The 13,901-nt window shown below is 41.3% G+C and overlaps 1 protein-coding gene across 3 annotated transcripts in view; it reads right to left on the bottom strand.

The window, feature by feature from the left end:
* RASGRP3 (RAS guanyl releasing protein 3) overlaps positions 1 to 13,901 on the bottom strand; it is a 46,481-nt gene that overhangs the window by 5,935 nt on the left and 26,645 nt on the right. The window contains exons 11-14 of one of the 3 annotated variants that reach the window (XM_061365901.1): positions 9,410 to 9,487; positions 5,373 to 5,489; positions 3,115 to 3,230; positions 2,127 to 2,274 (exon numbers count right to left, since the gene is read on the bottom strand). In XM_061365901.1, coding sequence (XP_061221885.1) covers positions 2,127 to 2,274; positions 3,115 to 3,230; positions 5,373 to 5,489; positions 9,410 to 9,487 — 459 coding nt within the window. The remainder of the gene's footprint in view (positions 1 to 2,126; positions 2,275 to 3,114; positions 3,231 to 5,372; positions 5,490 to 9,409; positions 9,488 to 13,901) is intronic. The other 2 variants (XM_061365899.1, XM_061365900.1) reach the window with 2 other exon arrangements.

Below are 13,901 nucleotides of genomic sequence, written 5' to 3'. Positions count from 1 at the left end.
GAGACATGGATTGTCATTTCTTTCACTTAAGCTCTGATCTGTTCCCACTTTCTCCTCACCTTCTCAGCTCTGTACCTTCCTCCTAGTCAAACTTGGCACCACTGTTGGGGTTGCACACCACAGTGAAAGCTTAGTTGAAGTGCTATGGCATGAATTCTGACCTAAAGCTTTGAATCTGTCTGACACAGCTTTTCTGCAAATCTGGCCTTAGCCAGCTGCAAGGTAAGGGGAGCTGTGCAAATTCAGATTATAAAGCTCAGCGGGATGGTTGGTCACCTACCCTGCCACGCGGTGTAACTCAAGCTGTGGCACGGAACTGTGACCAGCCATGGGCATATCAGTTTTATGCTGCTTAATGGCATCAGGGTTTAGATTGACCTTTAAAGTTCGTATCTTTTTAATAACAGATATTTTGTTGAATACTGTGTGCATTGCACTGTCATGTCAATTCATCCTGCTACACTGTCAGTGCACATTATTTTGACTGTGAATCAGTGCATCAGTTTGAAATTAGATTTCCACCCGTGGATGAACAGCACTGAAATGCAGAACAAATATGCAGCAGATTTTGTAGTTGGTTCCTGTCCTATCAGCTCAACTCATCCACAGAACAATGCCAGTGACTTCAGTGAGTTGACAGGAAAAAATGACCTTATTTCCATTTCCTGTACAACCCCTTACTCATTTGTATGCCTGTATTGGATGTAATCAGGGAGACATACAAAGTCCAACAATAGCCAATTAGCAAGGAGAAAAATATCTGGTGGTGAGGGCATTGCAGGGCAGTCCTCAGGCCTTGCTTTGCTATGGAAGCCTTCCGAACATGAACTGAGTGTCACGAACACAATGACGTCCTCCTGAAGCTGCAGGCAACCTGAAACAATAGACCAGTGACTGCCTGAGCTGTCTGCTGGAGCTGTCAGCTTAGGAGCCCATCAGCACACTCCTGAATCAGCACTGACCATGTTGCTTCCAAGGCTTTTGCAGTTCTAGTGGAAATAGGTGGAATTCCTTCTTTCCCATGGCCTTGATCAGCGGTTGCGAGAGGGACCATGAGCATCTGAACATGACTGACACGTCACAAAAAAAGCACGGGAGGATGGACTAGAGCAGGAACACCTGAACTGGCCTGAAAGGAGGCACGTTTTTGCACTTAGCAGTGCTGTTATTTGTTACTTCCAACTGTGGAGAAATATTACTTAGTGGAAAAGTTCACTTAGTACAGCTGGAGATTTCACCGTGACAGCAGGGACAGAGAGCAGGGATGACAGTCTGAATTTATAACCTGTATGTGGGCCACACAAAAGCAGAGGACATGACCCTCTGTTCTTACTGCTTTGGCTGTCTAGATGGAGACATTTGATTTTGGTGGAGTGTGTGCATTAAAGTAACTTTTTAAATCATAGTAATTCCTTTTTCTTTGTTATACTTGGTTTGAAATAGAAAAGTTGGAGGTTTGCAAGCAACACAAGTATTCACAAAAGCAATTATTTCCCAGCTATGTACTAAGTACTCTAATAGGTGGCATCTGGTAAGTTATGTCTGAGAGAAAAAGAAAAAACAAACAAACAAACAGAACCCCCTACAAATAGATTAAAAAATCCTTATTGTACAGAACTGCTGGAAGCTCTTTTGATTTCTTGACTGAATTAGAAGATCTGTTAATTCAATAGAGAAAAGATTAAGGCTGTTATGGTCATTCAGAGAACTATGAACATGCTATGTTGCCATGTGCAATTTCCTGAGAAAGAACTGCTTTTGCTTCATCTACATCCTCTGTTCCAGACACCCATTTTCCCTTGGGCATATTTACATGGAAAATAAAGGCAAATTAAAGGCCTTAAGGTAAACCAAGTAAATCCATTCATATAGTCTCTAATATCCTTTAGCTGACAGAGTTTTATTCTCCCACACGCCCCACAACAGTAAGTCTTACAAATGCCACTTTTTTTTCAGGAACCACCAAAGCAAAACTGGGTAGCACAGCTACAACATGAAGAAATGTTTTGTGCTTCTGAATGCAATGAGATATTTGCCCAAGAGACTTTACAATGCATGAAGCCAGTTTCACCTGGTCTACATCAAAGGGTAAATGTGAGATACACTATTGTTAAAGGCATACTTACAAATCCTGCACAGTGCTCGCAGAAAGTTGGTTTAAGATAGGTCATCTCCTGAAAATTATGAATAAACCCTGGTCCCATTTTACACTGGAACTGTGATTTAGCTCTCAGAAAGTAAGCCATCATTTCCTCTTTGCTTATAAGACCATCTCTGTCAGGGGAAAAAAAAAAGTAGATTAGATCTGTCACTGCTCATGGCACTGAACAATTCAGGTTTTCTCACTGCAAAAAGGATGCAGCGCACATAGCACAGTCTTTGAAAAAGCTGTAACAGCCTTGGCAGAAAAAAATCCCTTAGAGCCTTAGTGGTTCTTGCCTTTCATAAAACAGCAAACCCTGAACTTATAGCATGGACCTTGGTTTCTCACCTGCTCATGGTATCAGAGCATAGACTGGGCCATTAGGTGAAGGATCTTGACTTACTGTTTACACAGACCAAGCAGTTATGCCCTTGGCTGATCACCAGCCTTGACAGCCAAAGAGATTCTGGACAACAAGAACTATCAAACCCAGTATGCTAGGAAACATGTATTATATCTATAATATATATTATATATATGCTAGGAAATATATATACCACACAGAATATATGCTACCCTTCCTCCACTACATACACCCATTTCCTCTCTACTGTACACAAGTTATTTTTTCCATTGCTCTGATGGCTGGTCCGGATAAAGCATCTCCACTGTAATTTGATAGTACTCTAGGGGTCTTGACTCAGTTCCAGCAGGAATTAGAGCTACTACATAACTAATTTTTAAAGTACCAGATAAAGCAGGACTCCAGCATGGGTGGGCTTATAGAACTGATGACAGCTTAAGAAGTTAAATGAGAACAGAATTCAGCCTTTGGTGACCCCCTGTTCCTTAAGTTAGATGTCAGACACAAGAAGCTTGGGAGACACTGTTTCTTCAAGAATTAGTTTTCATGAGTATTTAAATTGAGGAAAATTTAAAAAAAAGGCCCACAAAGAAATCTCCAAACTTACTGGTCTTTGTCCAGCACACAGAAAGAGTCCAAAAAGGGGAAGTTGGCAGCTATACTTTCAAAGTCTTCCTGAGAAATATAGCCATCATGGTCATGATCATAATTCCTAAAGACAGACTGAGGAAAATAAAAAAGGAAATTATTGTCCTAACGTCGAGCCTATCTTGAACTGATACCAGCTCTTCAATCCTATAATTACATATACCTTAATGTTCCACATTACTAGTCAGATGCGCTGTTGCCTTATTCTATTCCTTTTATTCCTACTTTGTACTTCAACATGTTTATTTATTGGACTATAGGGGAAAAAATTGGCTAATTTTTAAAGAAAACTTGACCTCAGTATTTATCTAGTGATGATCCTCCACACTTCTTCAGACATGATTATTCTTGTTTCATTTTCTTCTTTATTGGAAATGTCACTGAAATTCTACCCCATGCGATTATACTCTCTTTGCTTTGTTATGTATGCTTTTAAATCACAAAAAAAAGAAATAAAATGAAAATAACTAAACAGAAGCTTTCCTATGAGTATTTCAGATGGTTTTGGCTTCACTTCTCTTTTAGTTGGTCACCTCTGCTCTGCCACAGTACTGTTTCAATCTGATTCATTGACTAATACCTTGACACCCACACCATGACCATTTTGCATTTGACAACCATTCCCTCCCACCAACCTATCTCAGCTCACCACTAAGAAAAAACAGACATGGGGACAAATCTAAAAGGCTGCAGAAAATTAATAGAAGCCCTTCTTAGCTGCTATGGAATGAAGTACTGAACTCTGTGTTACTACTTGTGAAGATGTGCAAGGGGCATTACAGCTATATGTGATGCTGATGGGAAAGACATGAGCGTCAGAGTCAACAGGACTATCTGAAAGACATATTGAAGCACACTCTCTCATTAGATTAAGATTCGGTTGACAAAGACAAGAATTTAATACACTGAGTCCTCTGAAAGGTGTTTACGTTCTTATGTAAATGAGAAGGTGAAGAAGCCAATTTCTAAGCGCCTGTCAAATGATCTGTAACCAATGATTGGCAGACCTCAAAAATGCATTATCAAGAAGGAATCAATATGCAAGCCCAAGTAGTATTCAACACTTAGCTATAAAAACTATGCCTTAAGGCACAACTCTGAGCAGCTAGTAAATGACAAAGATTGGAAAAAATGAAGACAGCTGTACAGAGTGGTGTGGACCTTTTGGCAAGCTGTATCCACAACAGCCCCAAAACATGTTTTAATCCTGTCAAACTCAAGACCATACTTCCTGGACCAGGCCAAAATTGTGGAATGGGGGTTGCATCTTCCCCACCTCAGAAACAAGAGCAACCCTTCCACCTAGCACATTCTGGAAAGATTAAAGAGTTGCAACAGACAACTTAGTTAAACAAGCTATCAAAGAGAGGTTTGGAGTGATTTTTATCAATGCACATGGCACTGACAAAAGCGATACAGGAACAGCACGTGCAGTTCTGGCATCCCACATTAAGAGAAAAATGAAACTTTAAAAAAATAAGATCATGTACAAGAAGTAACACACGATATATTTGAAGTTTGAGTGAGACAACTGAAGACTTCAAGTTATCTTAACAACATAACACATTTAATGACCTGTAACACAGATGAGGTGAAAATTTAATAGTTCCTCCCAGGCTTAGTTATTAATTTGCAAAAAGCAGAAGGAAATATTGCTTCATTATGTACAACACATTCTTGGTTTCCCTGGATGCTGCTTAAATCACTAAAAGTCCCTTAAACACTAACACAACAGGGCTCAGTCTCTCCAAATGAACCTGGTAGTGTTTGGCTTCGTTTGCATTACCTAATATATCAACTTCCAGACTGATGCTGGAAGATCCCAGCTATAATTCTCCATGACCTCACGCCTCCGTTTTTAAAGCAATACCAACAAAGTGCTGTCTTTACGATACATAAAATACTTCCTCTGAACAAACGACAGCAAGTTGAAAACCAGTATAGGGTTTCTGAAATCTTCTCTGATCCTAGTAACATGTGAGTCCCTGTTCTGAACATTTGCTCTTTTGCATCACGAAACCTGCTAACTAATCCCGTAGCTGATTGCAAGAATAAAATGAATAATTCTGAATGTATCAGTAAAGGCTCAAATTTGTTACTGGATGTCTGAAATTAATCCCAACCATAAGACTCTCTTGAAAGCTTGTAATTAATTATGATGATGACAATATCCAAGCTATCATTCTCTTTCACCAGTATATTCTTCCAAATACTTACATCCACCAGCTTTCGTATGTGCTTGTTAATGACGGTAGGGTCAGGTTTTGGTACCACTCCAGATGCCCACTCCAGTGGCACTACTGGCTTGTTAGGGGTCGTCGGGGAGGTAGGCTGCTGAGAGATGAATCAGAACACAAAGACTTTCAAATCTGAATTATGAAGACAAATTTCCCATAAGAAGAAGCTCTGTGTGTCAGAGCTACAACCACAAACTATTGGAGTCCTTGTGCTTAGTGAAGCATCAGGCAAGGTTTTAAAAGGTTGATTGCCTTTGCTGACAGCTTCACTTGGGCTCTTTGTGGCACCTCACAGCTAACGCTGGCAGTGGCAGTGCCCAGCAAGGCAGTGCCCAAGCAAAACCAGGCAGACTCCTCACTGCCATCTTTAGTGGGTTCAGTAGCAACAAGAATGGGAGGAAGAAGGAAGGAATGAGAATCTCTGGACACAGAAGATATCAGAGATAGGTAAGTCCAGAAACCTGCTTTCCCCCTTCCTTGTAATACTCCTGAGGAACTCTGCACCACAATGCAGCCTTGCCCCAACTCCCTGCTGGAGAGACTGTGCCCAGGAGCCATGCAAGGGGCTGCAGCAGCCTGAAAAAGTTAATGCTTCTGCTCTCTGCAACACCAAGAAGGCAGCAGGATGCAAAAGCAAGGGAAGAATCACACTCTGCAATCCCACTGTTTTCCAGCTGATATGTGCCAGGATGCACAGCTTAATTCATCCAGGCAGCCTGAGCAGAAAGGGGCTAACCTTTGACTTGCTTTGCAGATAACACCAGTCAGACTATTTTATTCTGTAAACAGCTTGGTCTTGACAAAATGGTAGCTGACAGCTCACTTGAGGCACAGAGCACGCAGCCCAACTCCCTCCACACCACTATAGTGCTTTGGGAGAAGCTGTGGCACACAGCTCAGCTTGTTCAAGCAGAAAACATAGGACAAACCTGAGCACAGTTTCAGGTAAGGCTTCAAAAATCATCAGTTAGCATGAAAAATGCTTCAAGGCATATTGGCCTTTTCCTGCATCTGTCACTGGATATGTAGCAGGTGAAACAGTGTCAAGCAGAAAAAAATACAGTAGGGTTTGGATCAGAAGGAAAATGGCCCACAGCCTCAGAAAGACTCCTGAATTTGCTGTTGAGCAAAAAACCCATTTCCCACTAAACTGGTGTGAGTTGAGAGGGAGATAATTAAGCCACACAAAGATGCTACAGTTATTATTGTGTATAAAAAAGGTATTGTAGATTTTGACATTGAGATGAAAAATGGTCACAAGGTCATAAAACACTGCCTTTGGTAGGAAAACAAAAGGGTGTGTTAGTGGATTGCTTTATTAACATGCACAGGTAAGTTTGGGAAATAAAAATCACTATGTACATAATTCAATTTCATCAAGAAATACCGTGGACCCAGACATCCAGCTCTATATGCCAAAACTACTTACAGAATGTTTTAATCCTAACACTAATGTCATTGCACAATGATGGACCACAGACTGGCAAGTGCTTTTGCTCTAGAAATACGTGGAAATGCCGCAATCTTTTAAAGATCACATGTTAGATGATAACATGTAACATGCTAGTATTGTAATATTCTTATAGCTATGGTCAGAGCAGAAATTTGAAGTGTGCCTCGTCTTAAAAAAAAATAATCTTAAGACTAAATGGAATCAAAGCATCAGTACCAAAGTGTCAGAGTGTGCTGGACTACTAAGTCCTCACAGAGCTTCTAACTCTTCTGGTCCAAGTGCACAATGGCAGAAAGAGTCTAAATCCATTGGAGCTTTCCCCTGTCTTCTGGGCCGTATCGTTTGAAGCCTCCTTCTGTTTTTATGGGTTTTTTTGACAAGTTGCAATGAAAACTTCATGTTCCTGCCTGCTAGCCAAAGGGAAATGTTGGTTTCTTCTATTTCACTCTTTGACTCGTATGAACTTTATTTCTGTGAAATGCATGCTGTGAGGAAAGGTACCGATGAGTGCCCAGAGACTACCTGGCTGAATTTACTGAATGTTCAGAAACACTGTATCTGGGCATGCTGTTTCTGATTCAGACTGCATCTCCTTCTCTGTTTCACCAGCACAAGCATAAATGGTATTGTAGACTGAGAAAGCATTTTAAGATGGATGTGAACATCTGCTTATTTTGGCATTGAAATAAAAAAAAATGTGTGTGTCTTTGGCGGCATAACTGCACCAAGCAGAGCTGTCTTCTAGCCAATAGCTGCACCAGTAAAAGCTCCCAACAAGAAGGTAACGAATGCTCGGGGAAAAGCAGGACAGTGTGACAGGGAGATGCTGTTCCACAGCTGGAGGTCAGTCTTCAGTATTTTTTTAGGCTTCTATACAGACTGAAGACTCTCCTCCCACTTTTAGCAGAATGAAGGTCAAGCCCCTGTTAACAGCAGGCCCCTGTGCTTACAGATGTGCCTCCAAAATGACTGTAGCAGCATGAGGCACTTCCTCTGCAGTGCACCTGCACAGGAGTTGCACCCATACAACAATAAGAAGCAGTTGGAATGACATAACTACGCTGTCATGTTGCCTTTGACAATTTTTTTCCACATACAAAAGCTCTACAGATTCTTTCCCCTCTACTATAGCTTGTGTGCTTTGGCATTCCATCAAAGAGAAGTATGCTTCAAATAGTCTGGCTTCTGTCTATTCAGCTGTAGCTTTTTACCCATCAGGATGCTGCAACAGCTCAATGTCACTGGTTATTTATTGATCATTATGCAGTAGTCTCCCACAACTGCTGGGTACTGTTGAAGTTCATAGCACTGTTTATATTGCTTTTGTCCCCCCTAACGTTCAAGCTGAAGATCAAAGCAGCAGCGTGATAATTTTCTTCATCTACAGTAGTGGCCCATTAGTCCTTCCACAGCATAGAGCTGTAACAAGTCAACTCTGCTGGCAGTAATGGGAGCACAAGGGAGCCAGAATGACTATGATAGATGGCAGCTGTTATGGTCAAATCATACCCAACAAGGACTGGAGACTCAGCAATGAAATTAAAGGTGTTCAAACCAAGTTAAGGTTGACTATGGAAATATTCAGTAGCTTCTTTACTATTGCTCATCTTTCACCATCGAGAGGACACACACAGAATCCTCAAACTGGTGCCCCAAAATGATAAATCATCTTAAAACCCAGAAAAGCCCTATACTTGGAAATTAAGGGGTTCTACTTCCTTGTTTGCTTCCAGGAATACTTCAGATACATAAAAAGCACTGCAATGAACCAGCTCAGACTACCGGACTCTTCCCTCACACCTTGCTAAGCATTTCCAGACACCCTTAGTTTTGCTAAGGGTGGTCTCAGATTTGAGGGTACTCAGCCTCAGAGCATTATGTGCTGCATATGACAGGTCACAAGATTATTAATGCACCAACGAAAGGCTCAGAGGGAAAACCCAGACTTTGGCAACAAAGAGTAACACTATAAATGAAATTCAGCTATTAATTAGGAGATTTATCTGTATCCTCAGGCTTGCAAAGCATAATGAAAAATGCATCAATGCATCACTATCTTCAGCTGCATACACTAAAAAAGAGTAATATCTATTCTAAGGTGTTTAAGAGAGTCTCACTTCTTTGAGAGCCCAAGATACAGCCAATTCTACATAAGCAAACAGTTTTTAGAATGTTACAGCTAATGCTGTGCTCTACCTAAAACAAATCTTTGGACTCTCTCTTGTTTTATCTAACTGCACCAGCATTCAGAAGATAAAGTAGTGGTCACACAGTGACGTAACTTACAAAGGACATCTTCCCATAAAGAAGAGCAATGGTTTTCAGAACTTGCAGAGGTTTTGTTGAAAAACAATTAGTAATGAAGTCTGGCATGTTTCACTTTTTACTGCTCCCAATACGCACTAAAACTTATAAATATTGACTGTGTTTACTATGCAAGCAAAACGCTAAGATGCTTTATGTGAATGCAAATAAGGAAACATATTAACTGTACTTTAAAAATGTAATCAACTGCCTGCAGACAAAATAAGCAATATGTCAAAATGCAGTAAAAGATGACCTACAGATTTGGAGTTCCTTGGTTCCAGCACCAGTGAGAGCTTGTAGATATCATCCTCAGTGTGATAGAGGTCCAGGGACAGCTGTATGCAAGAAAGATGTAAAACCAGCAATATTTATTAAACTGTGTTGGATATGCCAGGCTTGTAAGCATACCTTGCAAGAGATATACCTCCCACTGAGGCTAGTCAAAAGTTCTGCTACTCAGAGCTCAGGATACGTCCCAAAACTGCAGGTGCAGATGCTGGGAAAGCAGCTTTTCACAAGAGCTAATGTAACTGATAACTGGTAAGCACATGTTGCTGCTCACCCCTGTACTGAGATGAGCAGGCACTGTACTCGAGGGCTGTCACAAGCTGCATCCCAACACATTCGGTAAGAGGGGCTGGATGCTGATCTTCAAAGAGGGACACTGGCCATGAAGACCACCCTTATGCAAACACTTTCTTCTAGCAGCTCAGTGGTCATGAGAGATCTCAAGAGAAATCACCTAGTGAATACAAAACCTTCAGCAAAGAAGTTGTAAAGGCACTAAGCTAGAAGGACTTCAGGTTGTGTTCTGCTCAAATTTTGTTCCTGGAGAACAGTCAGCTCTGCAGCTTACTGCAGCTCTTCTACAGAGGGAATCCAGGTTTGGCAGCAGTGCTGATGCAGCAAAGTGCTCCATGAAAAGCAATTCCAGTTACTTTAACCCAGCTTGGTTTACTCCTGATCCTCTCTCAGCAAGTAAGGCAAATTCCCTTTCAGCTTCTTTTAAATAAATGAAAGCTTTTTCTTCCATGTTTTCATTCTTTTCTTTAGAGGATTTATTGAGAAAGAAGGAAGGGGCATAAATATGCTTAAAGTAAGATGAATCTTTGTTTCACTTTGTCAGCTGGGGTCTTGCACTGATGCAGGTCTGCATTAAATTCCTCCTTTTTTGGAGTGGTGAAAGACAAAATTAATCAACACTGTGGCTAATGTTTTCCAATGAGAGGAAATGAGCATTGCATATTTCCTGTGATCATGTCCCTACATTAATTGGCTTTGGAGTAATTGACTTGATCTGAAATTACCATCTACACTGCAAATCCCCAATTAAGCTAAGATTGAGCTAAAAGGATGTTTCCCAGCAGGCAGATATAATTACTACCGACTAAATGACTGTGTCAGAAGGCTATTTTTAGAGAACCTGAAGTGTTGAATCAGTAACAAACAGAAGCAGGACCAGCAACACTGTGCTACAGAACCACCTCTAGGAGCCACCTTCTTTAAGGCAGAATTTTGTTCAATGAGTAAGACAGGAGACAGAGCAAACACATGGCTTTAGAGATGCCTTGATATTGCACTATTCATTTTGTCTAACTGTAACACTACACTGATTTTTGCAATTCATAATTTGGTTATGGGCACCCATGAAAGCCTGAGCATCCTGCAGGTTCCTTCGCCCAGCTGTCATGCTGCTGTCACATGGGAATGTAATGACCTGTCCTAAAAGTAACGTAGATTCAGTAACTGCCGTAATAAATATTGTTCATGTACTTAATTATTTAGTGACTGAATTCTTAGGTTCCTTGGTGGTACAAAATAAGCATAACAGTTGGAGCACATGATATTACCAGGTCAGGCTGGGACTGAGAGCAGAATTGCTAGTTCAAAAGGCCTTGTCCTGTTCCTGCTGAAGAGCAGTTTGCTCAGCAGGCCAGACGAGAATGGTGTGGGTTTGGGGATGGAAAATCATTGGTATTCACTGAGCAAGTCTGTATTTCTCCCTCCCTGAACTACCTGACCTTAACATAAGCGGCAGTTACAACTTGATTAGGCACATGTAAGCACACAGCAGGCAAGGTATTGTCTAGTACAGAAGTTTCAAATACTTGCAAAAACATTCTTTCCTGTTAGGGTGGTGAGGCACTGGAATGGGTTGCCCAGGGAGGTTGTGAATGCTCCATCCCTGGCAGTGTTCAAGGCTAGGTTGGCCGAGGCCTTGGGTGATATGGTCCAGAGCAAGGTGTCCCTGCCCATGGCAGGGGGATTGGAACTTGATGATCTTAAGGTCCTTTCCACCCCTAACTCTTCTATGATTGTATGATTCTATGATTCCAAGCATGATGACTGTTCATTTACATAAGCTCTCGTTTTGTATTTTATTTACAGGTTTGCTCTGCTGGATAAAGCCCAATAGGAGCTTTCCTAGGAGAACCTCCACAGCAGGTGGCGGTTTCCATTCTAATTTGACTTTCAGTGCTGTCCTATGTTGCCAAGCATTTTGGGGGGGTGGTGGGTAAGTAGGGTGGGTTCAGGAGGGTGGGGGTGTGATCAGAAATGCACAGCATTTATTTGGTAAGTGGAACTTACTGAACACAAGTTAGGGAGGGTGACTTTCAATTTGATTGTTTAGATATTTCTCATTCTCTTCACTGGACTGTGCAAATGACTGGGACTTTCCAGTCATTTGCGTATAGTTTCAGAGCAGGTTAGGTAAGTATCTGTTGGGATCTAAAAATAGTGGGGGGAAAATGGTGGCACCAAATAAGTTCTTGTGCAGGTAGTATAAATACATTGTACTCTAGTTGAGAGATTGAGATCCACTTCCAATCCACAGAAAGTGATGAAAGATTTACCTGCAGGATTTTATCACATTGTGAAATAAAACCAATGTGGAAATAATGCACAGCAGGTAAGGAAATCCCTTAAGCATCCTTACCAAATGTAAGTTTTGTAATGATGAAAGTGTTGTTAGAGCTGCTCTTTCTCTCTATTGCACTGCCAAGCTTGTGAGTAGGTCCTCTTTACTACTTCTGCTTCTTAGCTCCAGGTTTCAGATGTCAAGGACTGGCACAAAACTGGGTAGAGAGTCAGTGGAGCTGGAGCAAGTGTGGCTGATAAGAAAGGAGGAAGAACCACACAGACTAAGAGCAAGCATGCACTGAGTCCAGCTTTATGTAACACACTCTTGCTCACCAGCACCTGAGTCCTGGCACATTTACTCCTCTTGCCCATATAACACAGACTCATTTACACATGACACGGGAGGACTTGCATCACTAGAGCTCCCTCTCAGCTTTTGTAGTCTCCTATGCAGTGGGCCTGATGTTTACTACCAAGCCCATGCCCCAGCTTTTAAGCCAAACTCTCACTTCGTAGCTCTTAATACGGTCTCCCCAGACACGATCATACAACCATAGAATGCTTTGGATTGGAAGGGACCTTAATGGTCATCTAGTTAGATACCCCCTGCCACAGGCCAGGCCACCTTGCACTAGACCAGGCTGCTCAAAGCCCTGTCCAACCTGGCCCTTAACACTGGCAGGGGGCAGCAACAACTTCTCAGGGCAACCTGTACCAGTGCCTCAACATCACCATTTTCAAACCACTTGAATGTATCAGCTTCCCCAGAGTGGATAGGACTCCACCATCAAGAAAAGAAAAACTAGGGCAAATGCCTACATGGCCACAAAATACTAATTTTATCTTTTTGTGCAAGTTCTCGTAAACCAACACCCAATGACTTATTTGTCAAGCAAGCACAGGCCAGGCTGTTAGCACTTGCTGAGTGTGTTGCAAAAGGCAGCACTGCAAGAGATGGAGGCCAGGCAAGAGATTTACACATTGCTTATCAGGACAAAACACATACTGAAAGCTTGCCTGGATAGAAGCAGCTTAATGGAAAAACAGCCGAAGTGAACAAATAGTTGGGTCAGCTGATTCACATGCAAATAAAAAGCACTCTACACATCTATACACATTTACTAGTTTTGAAGGGGAGTTTCTCTAAGTAAGTTAAAGATGAGAAAAATTTTTACAGTTTACATTAGAAAATGAAGACCTAGCAATAAGTGAAATAATTATTTCTTCAGGCTCTGGAAACAGGATGACTTTGGCAGCAAGGGGAGCTAAATCTGTTAAAAGACCATTTGCATGTAGCAAGGTCAACTATTTTTAGTTGGCAGTTCTTGTCAGCTTTGGGCTGCAACACTAGCTTTTCTTCTCTTTCTCTGACCCCAGCCTATAATGTAAAACTTTCTTATTAACAGAAAGATGGACAGAAACATTTAAAGAGTAATGACTTATATGGCAGATGAACACTGTAAAAAAATAATATTCTATTCATACGTACAAATGAAAAAAATGCCTACATACTAGAATCGAACCGGGAATATTCATTTTATGATATGTACCAAAAGTCTGGTCTAGGAAATTTTTGTTGATCTTTGACTTTTTCTTTTTGAGGAGTCACCATCTTAAATCAAATGTACTTGACCCATAACTACGCTTGCAGTGATTACTATAAAGACAGAATTACCTTGGAGGTGTTTTAGGATACCTACAGCTGTCTACCTAGGATACCCATGGCTGTCTCCATCATTACTAAAAGGTACCACCATGGAATCATGCTAATAGGTAAAAGCAGCACAAATTAATTTAGGCCATGATCAGGTCTGGAAACAATACGGCATAACGTAACTTCATTATTTACAATCAGATTGGCTCAGCTGTAACCACAGTCAGCAGAGT

The sequence above is a fragment of the Neopsephotus bourkii genome, unplaced genomic scaffold (assembly GCF_033783945.1).
Source record: "Neopsephotus bourkii isolate Nb327-2 ecotype Australia unplaced genomic scaffold, CSIRO-AGI_Nbou_v1 NB_1292, whole genome shotgun sequence".
Lineage (NCBI taxonomy): Eukaryota > Metazoa > Chordata > Aves > Psittaciformes > Psittacidae > Neopsephotus > Neopsephotus bourkii.
The sequence above is the reverse complement of the archived record's forward strand: the minus strand, read 5'-3'. Positions and strand labels throughout refer to the sequence as shown.